This window comes from Miscanthus floridulus, chromosome 19 (genome assembly GCF_019320115.1).
Source record: "Miscanthus floridulus cultivar M001 chromosome 19, ASM1932011v1, whole genome shotgun sequence".
NCBI classification, from domain to species: Eukaryota; Viridiplantae; Streptophyta; class Magnoliopsida; order Poales; family Poaceae; genus Miscanthus; species Miscanthus floridulus.
The window spans coordinates 77,869,425-77,893,181 of record NC_089598.1 but is presented as its reverse complement, the minus strand read 5'-3'; the positions used below and the strand labels follow the sequence as shown (position 1 = coordinate 77,893,181).

General features: G+C 47.3%; 1 protein-coding gene across 1 annotated transcript; it reads left to right on the top strand.

The window, feature by feature from the left end:
• Positions 1 to 10,418: 10,418 nt before the first annotated feature.
• On the top strand, positions 10,419 to 22,229 carry LOC136525351 (protein SHORT ROOT IN SALT MEDIUM 1-like). The gene is made up of 23 exons (XM_066518355.1): positions 10,419 to 10,651; positions 10,780 to 10,930; positions 11,042 to 11,173; positions 12,945 to 13,241; positions 13,327 to 13,347; positions 13,432 to 13,493; positions 13,756 to 14,517; positions 14,620 to 14,665; positions 15,096 to 15,188; positions 15,290 to 15,345; positions 15,463 to 15,571; positions 16,089 to 16,303; positions 16,372 to 16,435; positions 17,260 to 17,433; positions 17,537 to 17,567; positions 17,659 to 18,584; positions 18,772 to 18,846; positions 19,017 to 19,091; positions 19,695 to 20,156; positions 20,570 to 20,812; positions 20,901 to 20,942; positions 21,034 to 21,096; positions 21,836 to 22,229. Exons 2-23 carry the CDS (start codon positions 10,856 to 10,858, stop codon positions 21,923 to 21,925), a joined length of 4,113 nt encoding a protein of 1,370 aa, XP_066374452.1. The 5' UTR covers positions 10,419 to 10,651; positions 10,780 to 10,855; the 3' UTR covers positions 21,926 to 22,229.
• Positions 22,230 to 23,757: the final 1,528 nt, after the last annotated feature.

The following is a 23,757-nucleotide window of genomic DNA, read 5'->3' as shown; positions in this document are numbered from 1 at the left end:
GACGAACGAACGGCCACAGAAAGATAAGCACCTCTGTTTTCTTACTTTACGCGTTAATTTCATTATCGAGTTTCCGACCCCAGCAACGGTAGGGGCATGGACATTGCTCGGGGCTGCCGAGAGTGTCTACCTATTTTAGACATCCTCCTTGCCTGACCCCTCCTTACGTTTAAAACCAGAAGCACGGTGTGTGGGTATAAAACTTTGAATACAACCAGATGAACCGCCAGACCCTACGCCCCGGTGGCTAAGGTGCTTTTGTTCACCAGCATAATCGAATTCATAGTTCCCCGCACCATGAGCTTTACCTCCTGCCTTCTCGAGAAGGGTAAGGAGGGGTCCTCCTGCAGAATCTCCTTCAAGGAGAAGCTGTTAGGTTGTCTAAATCAATCGAACGGCTCGGATTGCCACCGAGAGACAGAAACAGAAAATGGCAATGCTTATGTAGATTACACCAACCTCGTCGTAAACGTCAGACCCGAACCCTGCACTGACATATTTGGTAAGAGCTTCCTGTCGCTCACGCCACCAAGGTAACATTACCGACCCCCCACTTTCGTTTCAATTAAATTATACATTGAATCCATACATCCAAACGTTGCATATGCAAATCGTTGCATCCCAATGCTTCATGTCGTGCCACAAAGCGGCAGCCGCCTCATTCAATATGAGCGGTGACTGACCGAGGTTCAAAGGCTGACCCACAAAGGGCTCGAGGCCGCCTCACGTCAAATAGAGCCAGGGGAGAAAAACCAAGATGAGCCCCAGCGACCTTGCCTGACCCTACTCAGAAGCGGATAGGGACATCTCGACCTTTCTTGATCGATTCTAACCCTAAGCTAAACCCATAGAATCTCTGTCGAGGAGAGGCCAACGGGCCACCTGAGACTATCAAACGGCTTGGGCATCTGCTGGGAGGCGGGTTAAGAAGTAGTGAAATGCCACATGAGGGCTCTGCCGACCCCGTCAGTGAATGATGAACCCAGATTTCACACGAACGTACCTGACCCCATCGAGGCAAGTGTCATCAACTCAGCCCCTCTGGTTGCGGAAATCGAGGATGGGGTAACACGCGAAACACGGCCGACCCCTAATAGACCCTAACGGGCTCGGGGGCTCGAGCCGCTCGGTCCATGATCGAGAGACCAAGGTTCGAAGGCTGACCCACGGAGGGTCTAAGGCCGCCTTGCGTCCAACAAGAGCCAGGGGAGAAAAACACAGATAAGCCTCAGTGGCCTTTGCCCAACCCGCATTACGGCGGAAAGGGTCATCTCAACCTTCTAGTTCAATCCAGCCTCTAGCCGAGCCCATAGAATCCCTATTGAGGGGGAATCTGTTGGAAGGCGGGTCAAGGAGCAACGGAACACCACCCGAGGGCTTTGCCGATCCTGTCGCAAAACAAACGGGATTGGATTCCGTCCGAACATCCCCGTTAGCGAGCTCATAAAGCACGTCACTCGAGCCATCGAGGCAAGTAACATCGCCTTAACCCCTCTAGTTACGGAAACCATGGACGGGGCGACAGTCACAAAACAAGCTGACCCTTGACCGAATCCCCACCATGCGCAGGGGCTCGGGGAAGGCCGAGCCAGCGATAAGACCAAACACACGGTTACGCAGCGATCGCCAAAATCCTAAGTAAGGGGTACGTGTGAATGCAAGACTAAGTTCGTGACCCTCGCTCCGGTCTCTAGTAACATCCAGCCCCAGCGACCGCAAGGGGTCGGATGTCACTCGAGGGCTGACAAAGGTATGAGTACCTCCTTTCTTTTTTTCGAAACAGTCATTACATCAGACCTTTTCCTCGCGTCGAGACTAGTGGCAAGGTTTGGGGGAATAGATAGGTAGGTAAGACCGCAAAAAGCCCATGATCAGACGGCTACGGTAATTTTGCTCACCAGCACAATCAAAATTTCCCCTGAACACCTCGGGCCCTACAGTCTTAACGAGCGGAAGGGTCGAATCGCATAAATCTTTTTTCATCGCAAAAAGGGAAAAAGGTAAGATCAAATAAACGAAACGAAACGAAACAAAGTCATGAATCTATTTTCGGACATGAAAGTACCAACACTTGTCCACGTATTACAGACAAATATTTATTTCAACTAACTAACTACCCCTCCGAGGGAGAACCATGTCTTCAATTTTGCTCGCCAGGCTTTCCGCGAGAGGAGTCACCGCTGCTTCTATTTCATCCAGCTCAGAGAGCTCATAGCTAGGCGCGAAACCCAGGCTCATTGCCCTTAGGTTGATGTTTTCATCATAATGCGAGCGGGTGATGGCGAAGGCTTGGATAACCGCCAGGCGAAAAGCTTCCTTCTCTAGTTGGCGCACCCGCGCTATGATATCTACGGCACAGGCCGCGAGCAAGCTGGTCCCTTCTGCCTGCAGCACCCATAGGTCGTCACAGACAACGCTCAGGCCAACCTTCAAGAGTTCGAGCTCATTGCTCTCCGCCTGAAGAACACTCCTTGCTTCGGTGAGATCCCTGGCAAGTCCGACAGTGGCACACTTGGCCTCAAGCTTCTAAGCCTTTGTGGTATCAAGCTTGGCCTAGAGGGAGCTGATCCTCTGCTGCGCCTCATCACGCTCCTGCACGGCGTGGTCATGCTCCCCGTAGATCGCACCACGCTCTGAGCGAAGCCTCTCCAAGGTCTGGCTTTGCTCATCTTGCTCCCCACGTAGCCAAGTGACCACCTCGGCGTCCAGCTTCGCCCTCTGCTCTAGGGCCACAGACCTCTCCTCAGCTCGTAGCCTGAGCTCCTGCTCCTTCTCCACCTCGCCTAGGAGGTCGACGATCCACTGGCGGGCCTCGGCATCCCGCTGGAGCAGCTCGTCCCGCTGCTTCTGCACCCTGGCGGCCTCCTCCACGTCACGCCACACCCTCGCCACTAGATCCTAGAGCATCCCTGCGGCATCCTCTGCATGCTGGCGAGACTCAGCTTCCTACTGCCGAAGATCATCCGCCTCTGCCACGAGGGGAATCAGCTCGGCCACCCTCTAGCGGAGCTGGGCGGTCACGTCCCTATGCAGCCGTGCCTCATCGACGAGGCGGTCCCACTCTTCCTTATGTTCACATAGGAACCAGGATTTCTACCGGCTATGAGCAGCAAGAGACTGGAAAAAAGACAGGTGATCAGAAAATAAAAATAGACGAAGAAAGGAAAAAACAAGAGGCAAGATCAAGCAAATACCTGGCCAGCGGGAATGATGACGTCTTGAAGGGCGCCATGGGCATGGTTTAGAGCATCCAACATGGCCATGATCCCATTACCAAGGCTTTCCCTATCCATGTCCTCGACGCCATCGTCGAGGGTGAAGATCATCGCCGACGCATCCTGTGGACTCCCCCACCGGAGCGGGTGCTCGTCATGCAAGGGCGGGCGGCTGCCCCCGATGTTAGGGACAGGGACAATTCCCTGCCGGCCTCCTCGGCGACCACTGCGGCGTCCGAGGGTCCCTCACCAGTGACCTCCTCCGTCCTGCCCAGGACGGGCGTCGCCTCAGAGGCCGTCGGTGACACGGGACGTGCCGCTACCTTGAGCGCCGCCACCATAGCTTTTGGCTATGGTCCATCCATCGCAGCTACCGTCACCTCTGCCCCTGTCGGCGGGACCTCATCCGGCTGCTCCTCGACCACCGTAGCTGATGCAATGGGTATGGCCAACAGCTCCACCTGCTCTGACGCCGAAGGCGAGATCACTTCCGTCGCCAGTCGTGTGGCAACCTCCGAGGGTGATCCCTCGGCTGCGCCAATTGCTCAACCCATCGAGGGCGCATGCACCATCACAAGCGGTGCTAGACCTACCGGCGAGTCTATGGCACCGACTTCACTCCCACCCGAAACGGGAGCAACGTCAGACAGTGGCCCCCACCTCGCCTGAAGGGCGAGGGTTTTCTTGGGCGCTAGCGCTATAGGAATGCCCCGTCTGACCGCCCCTCGGTGCTGTAGAAGAAACGAAAGTCGTGAGTCACCACGAAAAATAGAGAAAAACAGAGATAAGAGAGGAGTCGGCAAACTACATTGGCGCTATTAGACGACGTTTGGGGGATGAACCCCTGGCTTTTGGCTCCACCTCGTCAGGGTGGGGTCGCTTCGAGCCTGCCCCTGCTCCCGAGCAGAAAGGCTCACCTCCCTTGTCTCCGAGGGCATGGTGGCAGAACCATCCCTCTCTGCCGTTACCTCGGGCGTGGCGGCAGATCCGCCCGCCCCTGTCGGCTCATGGGGAGCGGCATCAAAGCTACCCCCCTCCACCGGCACCCCGGGCACGGCAATAGGCCCGCCCGCTTCCATCGGTCCTGAGGACGGGCCGACGGTTAGGCCTATCTCCGCCGGTCTCGAGGGCTCGCTTCCCCCCGCGTGGAACGGGAAGGGTCCCTGCGTGGACGGGTGGGCACCTGTCCACAAATCCTCGCCCTCCAGGACACCCCAATCCATGCCGCCAGCTGCCTTGTCAAACTCATCGTCGTCGTCATCACTTCCTATCTCCTCTCCTCGATCTCGTGCTTGCTGCTTCCGAAGTAGCTTCTTCTTCCTGAGCTCCCTCGTCCTTTTGTCCCACTCGGCCGCAATACGGTTCGCTTTCACCAGGGTTCGATCCTTCGACAATGGAGCCGGGCTTTCCTTGAAGAATAGTGCCCTCGGCTGGTCCCGCCATCCCAAGGTCAGCTTTAAGGGGTCAGAAATTCAAGTAAAAAAGAGCACGGAGAAAGAAAACTTACAAAGTCGATGAACCCCGGTTCCAGCCGTATTGGGGGATGCCCTGGCACCGAAAACACAAAATCAAGGACGACTCTAGTGGTGTCCTTCGAAGGCTCCATCACCTCCTTGATGCGCTGCGCCACTTCGGAGGGAGGGAGTGCTTCGTCGACAAGCACTGTCCCTTCAAGCGACGCTCCGGGCACCATCTGGTGTAGGGGGAGCGCGCGTGCCATGAGTGGCGCCACCCTCCTCACGTGGTAGGCGCTGATGATCCCCGATCCCTTCATGCCCCTGTCCTTTAGAGTTCAGATGGCAGCAAGAAGGTCATTGATGTGCTTCTTTTCCTTGGCCGGGACACCCCACTTCCACGACCCCGGGGCCTCCATGATGAAGCGCCTAGAGAAAACTAGCAAGGGGGAGGTGGCAACATCCTTGACATAGAACCATTGTGAATGCCACCCCTTGTTGGAGGTCGACAACCGCATTAACGGGTACGCTTCTGCCCGGTTGTTGCGGAGGTGGATGCCATCGCATCCCACCGACGCGTGCAGATCTTGCTTCCCGACCCGCTTCTTTAGAAGATTGACGGCGAAGAGATACCGCCACAGGTCAAATTGGGGACTAATCCCCAAGAACCCCTCGCTTAGGGCAATGAACGCCACAATGTGCTGGATCCCGTTGGGGGCAAGGTGCTGCAGCTCCACCTAGTAGTAATCCAACAACCCCCGAAGGAACTGATGAGCGGGTATGGCGAATCCCCGCTCGTGGAAGTGAGCAAAGGACATGACATACCCTTTGGGCGGCGACGACTTGTCTTCATCACCAGGCAGCCGCCACTCCTCGGCGGCAGTCAGCGGGCGAAGGAGGCCACGACGAACGAGGCCCTCCAGGCGTTGAGGGGTGATGTTGGACCTGCACCATGGCTCCATTGACACAAATTGGGAGGGGGTGGCTATGGGTTTGGTAGCGGATGCGAGCTTGACGGCGGCCGCGATGCGAATACGGGAGGCTCTGGCAATTGGTGGCGGAGGTTGACGATGCGAAGGCAAAAAGGCGAAGTACGGAACCCTAGGGGCGAACCCCGTGGTTTTATAGGGGCGACGGATGCGAGAAGGGCAACCGTCCGCCTCGATCTCCGAGCCTGCCACGACACATCGCTGCGTCATGTCGTGGGATACGCGCCCGCGATCCCTATCATTTCCCACCAAAATCGCGCCGGACAGTTCGCCTTCCCTAGGCAGACCGGGACACTTTTCCCACCGAGGGAATACGGGTCAAAGGACCCTTTCTCTGGCCCACCTAGGCCTAGAAGTCCAAGGGCTGTCCCAACAGTCTCAACGGCCGTCCCAACAAGGGATGGGCCCGCAAGCGACCAGGATTCAGGGACACGAGCATCAGTAGGACCTCGACCCGTAGTCGAGCCCTAGCCGGGCTGACCCTGGACAAGATCCCCGCGAACGGGATACTAGGGTTCCCCTAAAAAACTACCCAGTTGACAAAAACCGAATCTCACAGCCTTACCCATGAAGGGTCCGAAGTTACCCTCGAGCGATTCTATCCGAATCACCCGGGGGCCTGGGGGCTACACCCGACGGGTGCGCTCGCGCTAAGGATGGCAATGGGTAAATCCCCATTGGGTATGGCCACCCTAGACCCATCCCCGCCATAAAAATTTGGTACCACCAGAATACCCATACCCGTCATGGGTGGGGAATTTTCCTCAGACCCATACCCGGCCGGGTAAATCATTCCCGGTGGGTCACCCGTACCCGTCAATAATTTATTCATGCACATGAAAATCAACAATTCAACAGCCGATCGGTCCACCCTAGCTATCACGGCTAGTACTCATTTTTTTCAATCTGTATGACATAATAAGAATGAATGTTAATAAAAAAAGATATGCTATAAAAAATATCAAACATAACAGGTATGGCAGGACATGGGAAACAAGCAAAATCTATCAATTTGTTCTATTTGAACTGCTTACATATGGCAATAGGGGAATTGGTAATTGCACAACACGGCAGTACAACTGAGGAGCTAGGATAGCTATGTCACTAAAAATAGGAAAAAATAAAGTTATTTTAGCGGTATACTAACTGAATGCAATGCTATATTGCCTATATGCATGCATGGTCATGATGTCCATAGTAAAATGTTTCTATATGTCAAGATGAAATAAAAAATTTAGGCATGCCAATAAACAAAACCTGAAAGCAAAGACATGGTGATATGGTGGGTTTGACAGACATGGCAGGATATGCTTTGGTTCATTTAAACTAGAAGAAGCATATACTCAGAATAAATACAATTTGGCACTAGCACTATTGTTCTTGGGTTTACTTACATCAGTGGCTGCAGCAACTTGCGGCTAGTACTAGGAGGCCGAGTATTAGTTACTGCACCACCTCCATCCGAAGATGTGGCTGCAGAAGAGGAGCAGCGGCCAAAAGGAGCAGCAGCACCTTCCCGAGATGAAGCCAGAGAAAGAGGGGGTCAGCCGTCCTTTTGCTTCGTCTTCTCCACGGCCGCAGTAACCCCGGTCCTTTTCTTCTCCTTGGTGGTGGTGTTCTTGGACTTGGATGTATGAGCGGCGTAGTTCCCGTTCTTGGGCTTGGATACAAGAGTACTGGCGACGCTGGCGCCGTTCTCCGCTGCAGGAGCGTCGGTGGTGACTTCAACTTGGACCTCCGGATCTTGCAGCTTTAGAGTGTTCACGGCGTCGACGAGCTCGAGATCTGGGCGGCTTCAGGTGGACACCATCCTCCAGGACCTCCACGAAATCCCTTGACACCGGAGTGAAGGAGTTGGTTAGTGCGGGGGAAAGAGGCAAAGGAGCGCGGAGGGTCGAGCGCCTCTGCAGTGCTGCGCTTGCAAGTGCAAAGAATATGATATGAAGGGGATTAGGGGAAGGGGAATAGGGCAATCACCGTTCTTGCTCAAGTTGCTCTGTCGCCGGCATGGCGTGGCGAGTTCCTGGCGCTTCGATGCGATGCGAATACGTGAGACGCTGAGACGAGGTCACGAGGGGCGGGCGGGCGGCGTAGTTTTTCGGCGGTGGCGGCAATTTTTTTGGTGAGTGGTGATTGCGGTGCTAGGCTGCCAGCACCGAGACGAGGTAACGATGCGCTTTACTCACGCGCCTATTTTTCGGCGGTGGGAGGCCAGGTGTCGAGCCTCCCTTGAGCGGTCGAGGGCTCCAGCGGCCAAGTCGCCAAGCGGGACCGGCGGGTGAACCTAGGGTTTTACATGGGCTGGTGGGCTTATTTAGTTTTTGGCTGGGTATTTTCACCCATGGGTAAACGGGTACGAGGATTGCTGGAACATACCCATACCCACGTACCCGATGGGTGAAGGGTTTGGTTTATTTACGTACCCATGGGTAGTGTGTTTAGTCCATATTTAAACCCTAATGGAGTAAATACCCGTTGGGTATCGGGTCATGGGTCCCCATTGCCATCTTTAGCTCGCGCGCACCCTCTGGCAAATCGAAATACCCTCCAGGCGATTCTATCTGAATCACCCGGAGGCTCGAGGGCTACTGTCGAGGACCTCATACCGGGGTACCCAATGAGGAGGGACTAATGACCATCGAATGTTGACGCTTCTAGTCAGACAAAGAGCACTACTACGCTTCTTGCCCAAACGACGGAAGACTGGTTCCGCCTCGCCCGATGGCTAAGGGCTAGCTCTGCCTCGCCCGATGTCCAAGGGTAGGCTTCGCCCCGCCTGACCCCCGAGGGATGGCCTCCGCCTCGCCCAAAGACTAAGGGCTGGCTTCGTCTCGCCCGACTTCCAAGGGCGGGCTCCGCCTCGCCCGACCCCCAAGGGCTGGCCTCCGCCTCGCCCGACGGCTAAGGGCTGGCTCCGCCTCGCCCGACGTCCGAGGGCAGGCTCTGCCCCGCCCGACCCCTGAGGGCTGGCCTTTGCCTCGCCCGACGGCTAAGGGCTGGCTCCGCCTCGCCCGACATCCGAGGGCAGGCTCCGCCCCGCCCGACCCCTGAGGGCTGGCCTCCGCCTCACCCGACGGCTAAGGGCTGGCTCCGCCTCGCCCAACGATTGTACCCTGCTCCTTCATGATGACAAGCACAGGGTACGACTGGACATTCGAGTCAAACGCAGTATCGAGGACCATGCCCTGCACGCCTGTAGGAAGGTACCGTCAGGATACGATGGGACGGGCGCTTTAGGTCCTTTCCGACGTAACAGTGCCTGAATAGTGTTGTAGGCGCCGACTTTTGTCGCATAAGTGTAGTAGGCGCCGCCTTCAGTCCTCAGGCGCGGATACTAACACAGGCATACGACAGCCACTGCGGTCCAAGACAGAAATCACATCATCTACAGTGACGGACGTATGGTCACTTCCCCTGTTACTCCTCAAGGGGTCATAGCTCGGCTCTCCGGCACTCCGCCCCGTCCGCCGGCATAGGATGGGACACACCCACTTGCTAAATGAGGCCAGGGCATGGCCTACGAGGATCAGCGAACACGTCACCTCTGACACGGCCTGCCATGTTAAGCAGGGTAGGCACAGGGAAAAAGAAAGACCCGGCTTCCTTAAAGGATCTTCTATACCTTCGGCATTTTTCTTTTTCTCCCATCTGTAACCCCTGCTCCCCCCTTGGTCTATAAAAGGGAGGGCAGGGCTCCCCACTAGAGGGACCGACTTTTGGCGGATTAGTTCAACATACACAACACATCACACATACAACCAAGCAGCGACCGAGCCCTTAGGCATCCTTTCGACCATTCGATCAGAGACTTGGGACCTCTCCCTCTCTCGACCGTTTGTACCCTCTACTACGAACCTTTTCCGGTACTAATAACACGAGCAGCAGTAGACTGGACGTAGGGACATTCAGCCCGAACCAGTATAAATCTTATGTCCTTTAGTGCACCATCCGAGACTAACGTGCAACAACTACAAATTTACTAGCCGGTGTTTGTTCGAAACACCGACAAGACTACAGTGGTGGAGTGATGCAAAACTTACTTGACAGTGCTGCTGTAACAAACTGATTTTTTCTTTACCCTTCTTGGTGAGCACTTGGATATTAAAGAAATCAACTATTGTGAAGACACTGTGAGTCTAATTGGTTGTCTGTATTGATCTATCTTGCATAATGTCTATTGGAGATTAACCTAATCCAGCCTAGCCTAATACAATGAAAGTGGTGTTTGGTTGGCTTGTATTGGAAATTGGATTGCATATATATATGGAAACATTTCTAGTGTTTGGTAGCATGCATAATCCTAAGCCGGTAGACTTGTGCGCCGGGGAGGGTGCACGACGGGGACAGGTGCCACCCGGGAGCCTGTGCGAGTGAGCGCGTTGAGGAGAGTGTTTGGTAGCATGCATAATTCTAAACCGGTAGACTTGCGCGCAAGGAGGGTGCGCGATGGGGACGGGTGCCACTGGGGAGCCCATGCAAGCGAGCGCGGTGAGGAGAGAGAGGTGCGCGTGGGCGGAAGAAAATATAGGTAGCCTGATTTGTTGAGCATAGATAGTGAGAGGAGAAATTTATTGGACCAACAAATTTAGATAGTCTAACAGGTAGTTGCATGAGTTTGTTTTTTTAGCCTCCACGGCTCAAATTGAGCATAGGTTGCATATTTAGACTAATGGAGTTGATCTATGGTAAAATAGGAGTATGCGAGGCCCATGATGAGCCCATCAAGGGGCATAGAATTGTCGAGCAAAATAATAACGGAGCATCCTGGTCGTACAGGCGCAACAGGCTACACCCCTATCTCGCGCTCTCCGAACCCCTGGCCGAAACCCGCCCGCCGCCCGCCGCCCGCTGCCCGCCGCCAACCCTCGCCGCTCTTCCGCTGCCAACCGTTGCCTCCGGGTTCCGGCCGCCGGCCCGGCACTGTCCTGAAGCCGTGGCCTACGGGGGATTCACTTCCATCCGACGCCATCTGGCCTCCACTTCCATCTCGCGGGTAAACCCTAGCCCATGCATCGGGCAGTGGATCGAATCTGCGGATACGGTGGCTGTATTGGGTTGGACTCGTTGTAGTCTCGTTTCTTTTGGTGCTAAAACATCTAGGGTTTCCTTCTTTCCTCGCAGGCGCTTGTTCGTGCGCGTGGATTGTTTCGTCCGGGTCTCGTGCCCGTGCAGGAGCCCCTAGGTGGGCGCGACCGCCATGTTTCCTCCCAAAGGGCCCAATCACTACGGCCAGCAGCCGCCTTATGGCGGGCAGCAGCCGTACGGCCAAATCGTAAGGCTCTGTGAAGGATCTGGCTGCTTTCTTTTGTTGCTGGGCGCAGATTCGTTATGAATAATCATTTGCGTTCCCGCCACTTTGGCTGGAATGTTTTCTCTATTTCAGCCTAGTAGCACTGGATTTGCAGCCCCGACAGCGGCAGGTGGCACTGATGGTGGTCGGTTTGGCGCGCGTGCAGGACAAGGGGCTGCTGCGCAGTATGGAGGGCCTTATGCATCAGTGTATGGCACGCAACAGGTGGTTAACTATAACTGCTTTGTTCTTTTCTAGATGAAATCTGCAATCCAGCACGCAATTTATTATCCGTTGGTGTTGATCCTCAAACATTAATATGATTGGCGCACGTGTCGTGTAGCTTGTTTTTTGTGAGTTTTTTTTTTGTGTTGCGTGTATCAGTGAGGAACCTTGATTCAAGGAAACTATTGAAGTTTATTACTCCCTCAATTCCAAATTATAAGGCGTTTTAGTTTTTCTAGATACATAATTTTTTGCTATGCACACTGTGTCTAGATACATAGTAAAAGCAATGTATCTAGAAAAGCCAAAACGTCTTATAATTTGTAATGGAGGGAGTAGCTGCCAGTCCGATACTTTTGTTTGTAGTCATAGGGTCAAAATGTTACAAAGTTGCATTGTTTTTGGCACTAGAAAATCCGATGGATTAACATGGACATTTGGGATAGAATTGCTGATTCCAGTCTAGTCAATTAAATATTTGTGAAGTATTGCTGGCAGAATTTCTATGTGTGCTTGGCTATCCTTCTTGCTAATCTGAATTATAAAAGCTCGATTTATATTCCTAATATATGCTCATCTTATCGTTTAAAGTTGCAATTGAAACACACGAATAAAGGGCTTAATGAATTTTTCTTTTTTGGAAGTTACTCCCTCTGTCTCAATATATAAGGTGTAACTGTTTTTATTTGAAGTCCCATAATAGAGGGCGCGACGTCCTTCTGACTCCCTTTGGTGCCCATGTACCCGTGCAAAATTTAATGCTCAGCTCTATTTTGGCCTGCCCCTGCACTGTATTACTCTATATACACGGTGCCCGCATCATTTAGTGCTTTGATTAATTGACGTGGTGTTTGGATTAACTTCATTCCTTGGTCTGCGTGTATAGGGGAGTTGCCCCTTGTATATTACGACGGAGGGAGTAGGTGGAAAGGTTATCTTCTGTTCGGATTATGCAAAACAACTGTCCATCAATTCCACTAACCGATAATTTTATAACAGTTTGTGCAACAATTTAAGCAAAAAAATGTGTATCAGATCCTACACTTTTTGTAACAAGAAATACTTGTAGAAAGAGAAGTTGGTTAACAAAAAATCCATTTATTACGTTCCCCTGTACAAAACATGCTAAGCTATGTCATTACCTCCAGCTAGCATTTTACGTCCAGTTATAGACTCCCAAACTGCTAAGTTTTTTGCATTTTGCATTTTACATCTATATATCTGGCTATTTAAAAGCATATAATACTAAGTTCGTACCATGAGTAGTGTCTGCTATGATCCTATGAAGGAATTTGGGCGTGTTTGGATGGCTTCCAAACCACGCAGGCCGCCGCGCCGCACATGCGGCACACCGCGGGAGCCAAACGCTGCCGCCACACTTTGCCGCCGGTTTGGTGCACGCCGCAGCCTGCAGTTCAAAACGCGCGCCCCAGCTCGCCAATAGTCGGGCGGCCGTTTTGTCCGCCGCACTCACGGCGTGGCCACACTTGCGGCGGCAGTGGCTCAGGCGGGAACCAAACACGCCCTTTGTGCCAGCCATTCATGTACACTTCTGTTATTTGAGCTGTGTTTAGCCCCTGTTTTAGTCACTCAAGCGACCTTTTGCTCATGTCAATCCCTGCCAATCACATGTTTCAGCTGTTTCAGTCACTTCCTCTTATGGTTAGAGTTCACCTCTCATGACCTTTAACTTGTACTGTTGCAGTTGCATGTGGTTCCCACAATTTTGTTGCCAAGTATCTCAACTTAACATCCTCATTCTTTTCAACAGGTTGGTGGAATTGGTGGCAAAGGTCCAGCTTCTTCAAGTCTTCCTAGCTTGCCAACTCGTCCAACTTCGCTCGCTGAGTCATCCAAGTTCTCATCTGCACCTGTGGGGTCTGGCCTGGCAAGACCAAATGATGACTATATGGCTGTGCGTGGTTATGCACAGAAGCTAGACCAATACGGCAGTGATTATCCACTAGAGAGAAGGATGTATGGTGAACACTCAGCCAATCTTGGTAGGAGAGATGGCCTCAGTGATTTGGATAGAAGATACACCGATCAGATAGCTACTGGTCATCAGGTTTCTTTCTCTCTGTTTTTCTTTTTGCCTTTCTCTAGATTGTAAATAATCAGTGCACTGTTGTAACCCTTTTGTTTTTTCTCAGGTTCATGATCATATGGAGCAGGTAGATTTTTGTTTCCCGACTTACAGAATGCTGTTTTGTTCTTTCTAATAACATGCTGTCTATTGAATCCTGTTAATTTCCTAGGGTTCATCGATGCGCCACCAGCAGCTCCTGAAAGGTCAGCTGCAGCCTGGATCTGATACGAGGTACACTATCTCAGTCAGGTTATATGCAATGAATCTAGAATGTTGTTGATTATTGTTAGAATTCTGTCACACATGATATAACAGTGCATCAATTGAATGACCATGTGTTTGCTAAACAATTTCCGCCGTAGTCTTTGTTTCCGTTAGTTGTCTTGGTACTTCTCATTGATTTTCTTGGAAGAAATCAGTAGCAATCATTTGCGTGTTTATCACTGCAATAGAACATAGCGCATGCACTGAGTATAGTATGCATTTCTGGCAGACAAGCCGATTACTTTGCAGGAAGGTCTGCTCCAGTCCATCAAGCATCCCAGGAAATTGGTGTATATGGAAGAGTTGAAGCTGATAATCGCAACATGTCCATTCTTGGGACTGCTCCATATGGAAGACAGCAAGTAGCCTCATTGTTGGAAGGAGCTCCAAGGACAAACATTGACAGCCTCTATGGACAAGGTTCATCAAGCACTGGTTATGGCGCAGGTCTTCCTCCTGGACGTGATTATGCCTCGGGGAAAGGCCTCCTCCATCCATCTTCAGATCCTGATTACCGAGATAGCATCTTACCCCGTGTACATCCAGGCGTCTCAATGGTTGATGATCGTAGAGTTGATCGGATTGGTTATCGTCGTGAACTGGATCTAAGAGATGAAGAACGTAGAAGGGACCAACTGCTGGAACGAGAAAAGGAGCTTGAATGGGAACGCGAACGGGAGCGGGAGTGCGAGTTACGGGACTTTCGAGACCGTGAAAGAGAAAGAGAAAGAGAACGTGAAAGGGAAAGGGATCATGAAAGACTACTAAGAGAACGCGAAAGAGAAAGGGAACGCGAACGTGAAAGAGAGCGTGAAAGAGAACGCCTTCGTGAGCGCCGGGAGAAGGAGAGAGAGCAGGATAGGAAGCACAGAGCTGATCCAAGGCAGGAGCTCACTTCACCTAGAGGCCCTGGTGATCGGCGGCGCTCTTCTTCTGTTAGATCTGAGAAGCCTGTGCGGCGAATTTCCCCTCGACGTGATGCTGTGCATAGGTGGACTTCCATGTTTCTTATGCAGCTTTGTGGATGAAATAGGTTGCTGCTTCGTCTTTCGTGCAGCTTTTTAAACTAACATTTTCATTTGTTGTGCTGAAGGCATCGTTCACCTGTTAAAGAAATAAAGAGAGAATATATTTGCAAGGTAAATAGAAACCTGTGTCTGTCAGTGTTATTGCTGAAATCAGTTGACATTGTTAGTTCTTCACTAGCCTCCTTGATGCATTCTGATCTTAAGGTTCCTTGGTTCTGGTCCATCTTCCATCTTCATCTGTTCTTCCTTTTGCCATTCTATTAGGCTTCTCTCTCCCTGGTACAGAATCTTTGCTATCTTTTTCTTGTGATATTGAATGTCATTACTCCACCGAAATTTGAAAAGCGTTCGCACCTTGCCTTAATCTTTGATTGCACAAGAGTATATGATTGAGCAGCCATGAATGATTGTCTTCCTTTTTCCGTTCTCTCTTCCCTTTATATTTAATGTTTCACCAAGACACTTTTCTATGTACAGTTATGGGGTTGTTTCATTTTGCATCCTGCTGTGAACTTAATGCTAACTATGATGTTATTTGCAGGTTTTGCCATTTCGCTTCGTGGATGATGAGAGGGATTATCTGTCCTTGACAAAACGGTATCCCAGACTTGCAATTACTCCAGAATTTTCTAAGGTTGGGCATCCTGTCCATTGACCTTTTGCTTCTGATTAATATTCAACATGGCTTTTGACATTCCGTCACTCTAATTTGTATAATAATTTGCTGTTGCACAGATTGTCTTGAACTGGGCTAAAGAAAACTTAAATGTTCCTCTGCATACGCCAGTGAGGTATGCCTTTTTTGGGGAACACATTACTATGCATAAATACTGTTATACATGTGTTCCTTCTTGGAGTTCTCATGTTTTCAATTTACAATTTGCACTGTCACAATTGCTGTGAAACAGTTTGGAGCATGATATCCTTGATTCAGATGATGGTACTGATGAAGGAGCAATTGTCTCTACTGAGAAAACATCAAGCTTCAATACTCCAGCCACCATTTGGAATGCAAAGGTCTCTCTCTATCTACAGTTTTGTAATTGCTTCAATTTATGAATTTTTTTTGTATGTGTTTCAAGTTGTAGCTCTTGTGGTCAGTAGATAAATTGCTGATCTGGAGTAACTCATTATACTGTCGTACATGGTATAAGTGAATCTGAAGGAAATATATGGCATATAGTTTCAGGCCTGTTTGGATGTTGTATTTGAAAGACCACAGTATTTGAAAACTGCAGCAGTATTTTATGGTTTTGAGAAAACTGCAGTATTGCTACTCATGTTTGTAGAGATTGAGAACAATACAGCATGCAAATAGATTAGTGCATAACTTTGTGTGCTGCCTTAAGTTACCCAAGGGCATTAAAATACTATTCTTTTTTTGGCATTGATATGCTTACTTGTGCTTATCTCACTTTCGGATGATAACCACCATATGGAATACCAAATTTTGTTATATGACTTTTGAAGTATAGAAATCATTTCCAAGTTATTATCCTGTTGCAGTGCTGCTTATAAATGTGATGGTGTGCAGGTACTATTGATGAGTGGCATGAGCAAAGGTGCCTTTGCTGACATAACTTCACTGAGAAGTACCGAGGAACGAATTGTGCACTTGAACAATATCTTAAAATTTGCTGTATTCAAGAAGGATCGTTCTCTTTTTGCAATTGGAGGCCCTTGGAATGCAGCAATAGATGGTGGTGACCCATCAGTTGACTGTTCTTGCTTGATTCGAACTGCCATCAGGTATGCTGTTATCAAACAGGGTATGATGACGAACTTTCAGTTGTACTGATATTATCCTACTTGGACAGATGCGTTAAGGAAATGGTTCAGGTTGACCTATCTAGTTGCACCCACTGGAACCGTTTTGTTGAGGTACTTGTGAATATTTCTCAGCACTTTAAAAAAACTTTATATGTACTGGATGCTATCTTTCATGGAAAATATCCTGTACCGGCACTGCTACCCTTTTTTATTGTCCATCTCTTTCAATTTAAGAAATGTATGTTCCTTTGTTTAGTAAGAGAAACAAGCCTATTTATGATGTTGCTGCCTTTTGAAATGTTGCAAGTTCGATTACAATGTCTACCCCAAAAGAATGTTTATGAAATGTTCCTCACTGCATTATATTCAGGATTGAGAAAACTATTGCTAGTACAACAAACTGGCCAATACAATTACCAACACTTTACTACTCCGTATATCAAATTTGTGAGGTGTGGATGCATATCAAGTTTTAAACTTTGTATAAGTTTAGACCAACAATCAGATTACGTATAGATAAAGATTTAGTAATAGGAAAGTGCTACCACCCCGAATTTTATTTCATTGTGCACTTATAATCATTATTTTCTAGTTGGGGACTAATACCACGAGAAATCTTTGGTCAAATCAACTTACAAAGCCATGCCAAGTCAAATCATGCCTTAACATTTGAGCCAATTTGCATTTTTTGATCTATTCAATATTCTTTCGAAGTTTTGCTTCTGTCTATCCCTGATATCAAATTCTTGAGAGTTTTGCTGAAGTTCAGCTGTAACATAGGCACACTATCCATATTTCAGTACAATTGGTAGCCTGCGGGTTACAACTGGTTGGGATATTGTACATCTGTATATTACTTGTATGTATCTGGTAGTCCCTCCACTTCTCACTGCATGTTGATGGAATATTAACTGAATGCATCATTAAACATGCAGGTACATTACAATAGAATAGGCAAAGATGGACTCTTCAGTCATAAAGAAATTACTGTTCTGTTTGTGCCAAACTTGTCGGAATGCCTGCCTTCAGTGGATGTATGGAAGAATAACTGGATTCTGTACAAAAAATCAAAGGCAGAAAGGGAGCAGCTCACTGTTAAAAAGGAAAAGGTTACTTTGCGCTATTATGGCCTTTTGATTTGGTGAATAACTTTTTTTCTTTCTCTGGAGTTCTCACTAAAAGTTTTTTTTTTATCCTTGTTGCTTGTTTTAGAGCCCTGGTGATTCAAAAGAGCAGATGCAAGGTTTGGAAGATTTCCATGTTGCATCTCACGGAATTCTTTTTTACCTGTCTGTTATTAGAGAAAAACTGAAGACATTTGTTAACAATTTCAGGGGAGCTGAACAAGGGTAAAAGTTTAGATGCTGATCAATTAAAAGAGGGTGATCTTGGTTGCAGTGATATGAAAAATGAGAAGGGTGATGCTGATATGAAACAACAAGATAATGATGGAGAGGGTAAGGTTAAAGTTGAGGAACCTGTTCAGAAGATGGGTGGGGATGTTGAAGGAAAAACTATGGGTGACTCCTCTATTGACCATGCAGCTGGGGATAAAAAGCCCACAAAAAAGAAAATAATAAAAAAGGTTGTGAAAGTTGTTCGGAAAAAAACAACTGGACCTTCAGCTGATAAATCTTCTTCTGAGGACAAGAATGCTGTAGCAGAATCTGCAAACAAAACTGCAGAAGGGGGGCAGAGTCAACAAAAGAATGAGGATGCTGGAAAAGAACAAGAGGGAGCTGGCATAAGTCAACAGCCCGAAGCAAAGAGAACTGGAAAGAAGAAAATAATTCGAAGGATTGTTAAAAGGAAAGTTTCTGGTTCAGGTTCTCAGTTGACTGCCCCTGCTACACCTGCTGAAACTAGTAAGCAAGAAACAGAAGTTCAGCCAGATAAAAATGTTGAGAGCTCAACCGATGTTGGAAATCCTCAGACTAAGCTGCAAGAAGGGTCAAAAATTCCATCTGGGGAAGATATCTCAAATCAGAAGAAAGAAGAGAAGCCAGAGGAAAAGGAACACCCATTGACTGATCGCAGTTCAAATGAGGATAAGGGCAATCACAAGGAAGCTATGGAACAAAAAGATACGAAAAAGGATGGAAAGGATAAAACAAAGGACGATAAAGAGAAGAAGAATAGAGACCTCAAGGTGGATCCAAAGCAAAAGCCACTCAATGACACAAAAGAAAAGAAGAGGTCTGATGAACCTCCAAAATATCCAGGATTCATTCTTCAGTCAATAAGGAATAAAGAATCTAAAGTATGGGTAACATGCTACATACTTAACCTTTTATATATATATATATATATATATATATATATATATATATATATATATATATATATATATATATATATATATATATATATATATATATAATCCTATTATCCAAACATACTCGGATGAATTGTCCATGATATCTTATCTAAGGAATTCTGTTTTGCAGCTCCGTTCAACATCCCTTTCGTTGGATGGCCTCCTAGACTATACTGCCAAGGATGTAGAGGAGTCAGTATTTGAGGTCTGTGTTCTGTAATTACTTTTTGTTAGTATATCAAAAGAGACTACCACTTATTTATATCTTTTGCTTCTACCTAGTTGGTGCAATTGAGCATGGCGCAGCAATGAAATCTCTTCTGTTTGAGAGCTCATGTAGATGTACACTGATCTGTTCTTGTTTTCCTTTTTCAGCTTTCTTTGTTTGCTGAATCATTCGGTGAAATGCTTCAACACAGAATGGGTTGTGTTATCCTGTCTTTTCTTGAGGTACATTCTTTGTGCTTTGCAAATGATTTTGGCTAAGCTTCAAATAATTCTCTCCTGTAATTATTCTAGTGACTTGTCTCAGTGACTTAATTGTACTGTGGTTATTCATCAGTTCTGTGGTCCCCTTCAGCCTCTTCATGCATTCCTTCTAAACCTAATGGTTCTATGCTTTGTTTCTGAATGATCAGCTGCTCACTAGTATTTGATAATTCAGTGGCTGCTCTCTGATTCTTTGTTCATGGGTTAAGTATTCTGTGCTTTGCCACTACAAGTGAGACTGAAGGTGCTCTTTTTCAAGACAGCGACTCCTAAAACTATTTCAGTATGTGTCAAATCTGCAAACATTTTGGACTTATTGAATATCTCTTGCAATATGAATTGGGTGTGGTGTGTCTAATATGGTGAAGGTTTTTAGGACCCAAGTTACACTGGTTTTGTCACTATTTTTCATGCCCCCCCCCCCCCCCCCCCCCCCCCCCCCCCCGCGCCCCGCACGTGCGCGCGCCCTGTTAAGGGCTGTATTGTGGCCATGCTCATCCACAGTATGTTTTGGGCCTTTTGGCACGTTGATATGTTTCAACACATGTTCTTTTTCCTTCGCAGAAACTGTACAGGCGTTATGTTGTGAAGAGGAATCAACGTAAACGCCAAAGAGAGGAAGATCTAAAGAAAGAAGAGAAGAAATCCTCCGAGAAGCGATCCAAGACTAATCATGAGACTATAACTGAAAGTGTTGATAATCCAGGAGGCAGTGTTAAAATAACAAAAGAGAGTGAAGAAAAGATGAGCACAGATCAATCAGCAAATGTCCATGCTGAACTGTCAAAAGAGGGTCAGATAAAACTTGGTACCGATCATCCAATTGCTGACCATGGTGAACCAGCAAAAGAGGGCGATGAAAATACGAGCACTGATCATTCAGAGGCTGTTCTTGATAAACCTGCAGCTGATGCAAATATGGAGGAGGAAGATCCTGAATGCGAGGAAGATCCTGAAGAAATAGAAATATATGAAGATGATGAGGACATGGATGATGCTCATGCTGAAGAACAGATTGCAGAGCAGGTTATTTTCCAGCATTTTTTTTGACCTAGTTGATTCAGCTCTTCATTATTTGAACCGACTTGTCATTTATTACCTTGTGTTTTCTTAAAATTCCACTCTAAGTTTCTTTTCCTTGACATATGGAAGTTAACCATGCTGTTCTAATCAAGTCTTGGGCTTATATAGTGGCAATCACCCACACTGTCAAGGTCATATGGGCCAGTAGCCTACTTCTGTGCTTGAGACTGCCTTTCACCAATCTTACATTTTAGTTTTTTCTAAGTAGCATTGTCATATTGTGTGGTTTCACATATAATATCATCTCACTATTTTTATGTTTGAGTTTCAACTTTATGCAAGAGATACACAAAGCTAGTTCCATAGAGCTAACCATGCCTAATCTATCCGTGGCACCTCATTTTCTTGTGGCACAGAATGAGAACACAAACGACAGAGAGGTGAAGCCAGAAGAAGTAGCGACAGCAGATGGTGGAAATAACAAAAGTACAACACAGCCTGAGGTAGAAAATATTACTAATATCCATGAAAGAGCTGCTTCAATAGAGGAAAAGCAGTCTGTGGCAGAGAAAGGAGATTCGGTGGAAGGTGGAGAAAAGGTTGTCAGTAAGGAGGTTAAGCCAGCAAAAGATGAGGTGGTCGACAAGGACCTATTGCAGGTAATGTTTGTTTTTCTCTGATGCATGGGAAACGTTAAGGGTGTATTTGGTTTGTGGTCTGACAGTTAATAATGTCTTCATCTTATAGGCCTTTAGGTACTTTGACATAAATAGAGCAGGATATCTCAAGGTATATTATGCGAGCATGACCTATTATTTTAAAATCAATCCCACTATTTCGATCAGTGTGGTCACTGACTATCATTATTTCACAACTGTAGGTGGACGATTTAAAATGTATTCTTCACAACTTGGGGAAGTTTTTATCAAGCAGGGACGTGAAGGTGAGATATTTGATTGGAAATAGTCTAAATTACCCCCCCCCCCCCCCCCCCCCCCCCCCCCCCCCCCCCCCCAAGTTTTGCCTATGTCTAGATATATCCCCTAAACTGATGCTTGGATCGATTTACTCATCCCCCTGCTTCTCCAACTATTTCAGTAGTTCGATTTAGTGATTTACTAAGGAAGATGTGTTATTTTGGTTTCTCTATCTATGTACAAGTTGAGTTTTAATTTCAAATTTTGTGAGGTGATGGACATTATAATTTACGTTCCAAATACATCACAAACTTTTCGTCACTATTTTGATAGATTAGGAAATGCAATAGTAAATTAACACTAGTGATACAGAATTGTAACATGATGAAAAAATCGTAATCATTCCTAGCATAGAATGTGATGTTTATCATCTTACAATATTTGAAATTAGAACTCAACTTGTACTTGGAGAAACAAAAAGACAAATCTTCTTAGGGGGTAAATTGGATCAACTGAAATAGGGAGTAAATCAAACAGTAGTTTAAGGGGGTTGTTGAAAGCTAAGTCTGTTGACAGTTGCCAAACATAGATTCTTCTTGACAAGCATTTAGGATGATTCTATTTGTTGCTTAACATATCCTCAGTCTGTAATGACTGTCTAACAATGGGGTGCTCAACAAAGCATTTATTATGATTCTGCTTGTTGCTCGACATATGATTAATTTGTAATGACTGTAACAGTGGCGTGCTGTTTGCCATCTGCAGGACTTGGTTCAAATTGCTCTTGCTGAGAGCAATTCTGCAAGGGACAATCGCATAATCTATCCAAAGCTTGTGAAGATATCTGACCTGTAATCTGGCACTGCTTGGCCCGTGTCAGCCCCTTAGTTAACTATGCTATGACCGTCGAGAAGTCAGTTATGATAAACTATTTTCTTTACTTATAACTTGGTTCACTACCATTTTTCTGGTTACCTGTTTGTACCATTATGTTATAAGGAGCTGCATTTCGATTCTTGTTTTTTTTACTGGAATTATCAAGTAATGAACTCAGCCGCTGAGGCTTACTGTAAGCATCAAGGAACATCACATTTCATAAATGAGGGCACCTGAAAAAGAAAAACGAACTTTGTATTAATGCTTATTGGTGTTATCGTTTTATCTAAGGAAACTGAATTTGATATGTTGTAGACATTGTCCATTGATACAATGTGAGGCAGGGGCATCTTGGAGAAACTGTTGGGGTATTTTGCTTTATTTAAACGTGCAAATCGTCATCGGTAATTCTTTGGCTGTACCAAAAGCAGAGTGCCAAGCAATATGTGACTGGTTGAAAACTGTTGAGTCTAATGTACTTAGACAGGTTAAACAAGAATGCTAGAATCAACCGGTTGCTTCACTGATTGATGTCTGTTACATGTTTATACATGATGATAAAAGGATGTGATGAACGGGTAGTGTAGCACAGATAGTGGCGGAGCTAAAAAGGAAGCGACGAAGGTCTTGGCACCTAGGATTAGGCGACTGGAGTTGTATCGAACACTGCGTACCCTCGCTGGAGACACCCATTCTTTCCCCCACAATCCCCTCAGTTCTCGGTGAATGACTACTCAACGGCAAGGAATGGAAATCAAGGAATATCGATAGACCCCGCACTCACAGGTGGGTCGAATGTGGAAACCCACCTCGCCCAGTGACAAAGGGCCCCACGACGCACTCGGGCGGCTCCTTTGGCCCGAGCTCCAAGTTCTGGCAGAGGATGTCAGAAGTGGTACAGCGTTGTTGGCCACGACCAACAATGAGCTATGACGCTTGGCGCCGCCATCGACCGATGATTAGGACACAAAAACTTAGAATCCCCTTGGGCGCAAGGAAACCTTAAAACCAGATGTCTCCATGTACTCCCTTCGCCCACCGGAGGCTCCTTTAGGGCCCGTTCGGTTAGGCATTCCCGGCCTGGAACGGTGGAATGGTTCCAGGCCCAGAACAGTTCCAGACCATTCCGGGCTGGAAACGAACGGGCCCTTAAGGGGATCGATTAATAGATCAAACCCCAAATCATCTGAGAAACCATAGATCACTTAGCTAGCGCTCTCCTACCATCTCTCAACTATTGTAAGAACTCGATTGAGCATTCTAACACGAAGAAATTGGCTCTGGATGTAAGGCTTAGACGCTCGAACTAGGATATATCTTTTGTGCCTTGAGTGCTAAATCACTGAAGTCACATGCATCAACCCATCGATCGGATCATTAATCACTGCCACGGGATCAAACCCATGACAATACCCATAAATTATACCCAATTAAGGAGTTTTTTTCTTCAATTATGGTTTCATTTTTAACAAACTTTGCTATTTTAAGCATGGACACCATATAGAATGCTTTATTTACATATTTTAGAAGTCATCATACTTTGTGTATTCCGTATCGAAATGGATGGAGTAGTTATAAAGAAGTATATATAAAATACTAAACTTAATTTAAGAGGAATATAATAAACACTGCAAGATTAAAATATAAGATTAATTTGGGCTATCAACAGGTAGGGCTAGACATCGAGCCAGCTCGGCTCGTTATAGCTTGGCTCACTCATTAATGTATTGGCACGGATTGGCTCGTTATACAAATGAGCCAGCGGACTAGCTCGGCTCGGCTCACTAGCAAGCTCGAGCTAGCTCGTTCTG

Excerpts from the sequence above, each read along its gene's own strand:
- LOC136525351 (XM_066518355.1), top strand. The coding sequence starts at position 10,856 with ATGTTTCCTCCCAAAGGGCCCAATCACTACGGCCAGCAGCCGCCTTAT. Across the intron at positions 13,348-13,431 it reads TTCATGATCATATGGAGCAG|GGTTCATCGATGCGCCACCA; the intron begins GTAGATTTTTGT and ends TTAATTTCCTAG. Across the intron at positions 15,189-15,289 it reads TTACTCCAGAATTTTCTAAG|ATTGTCTTGAACTGGGCTAA; the intron begins GTTGGGCATCCT and ends GCTGTTGCACAG.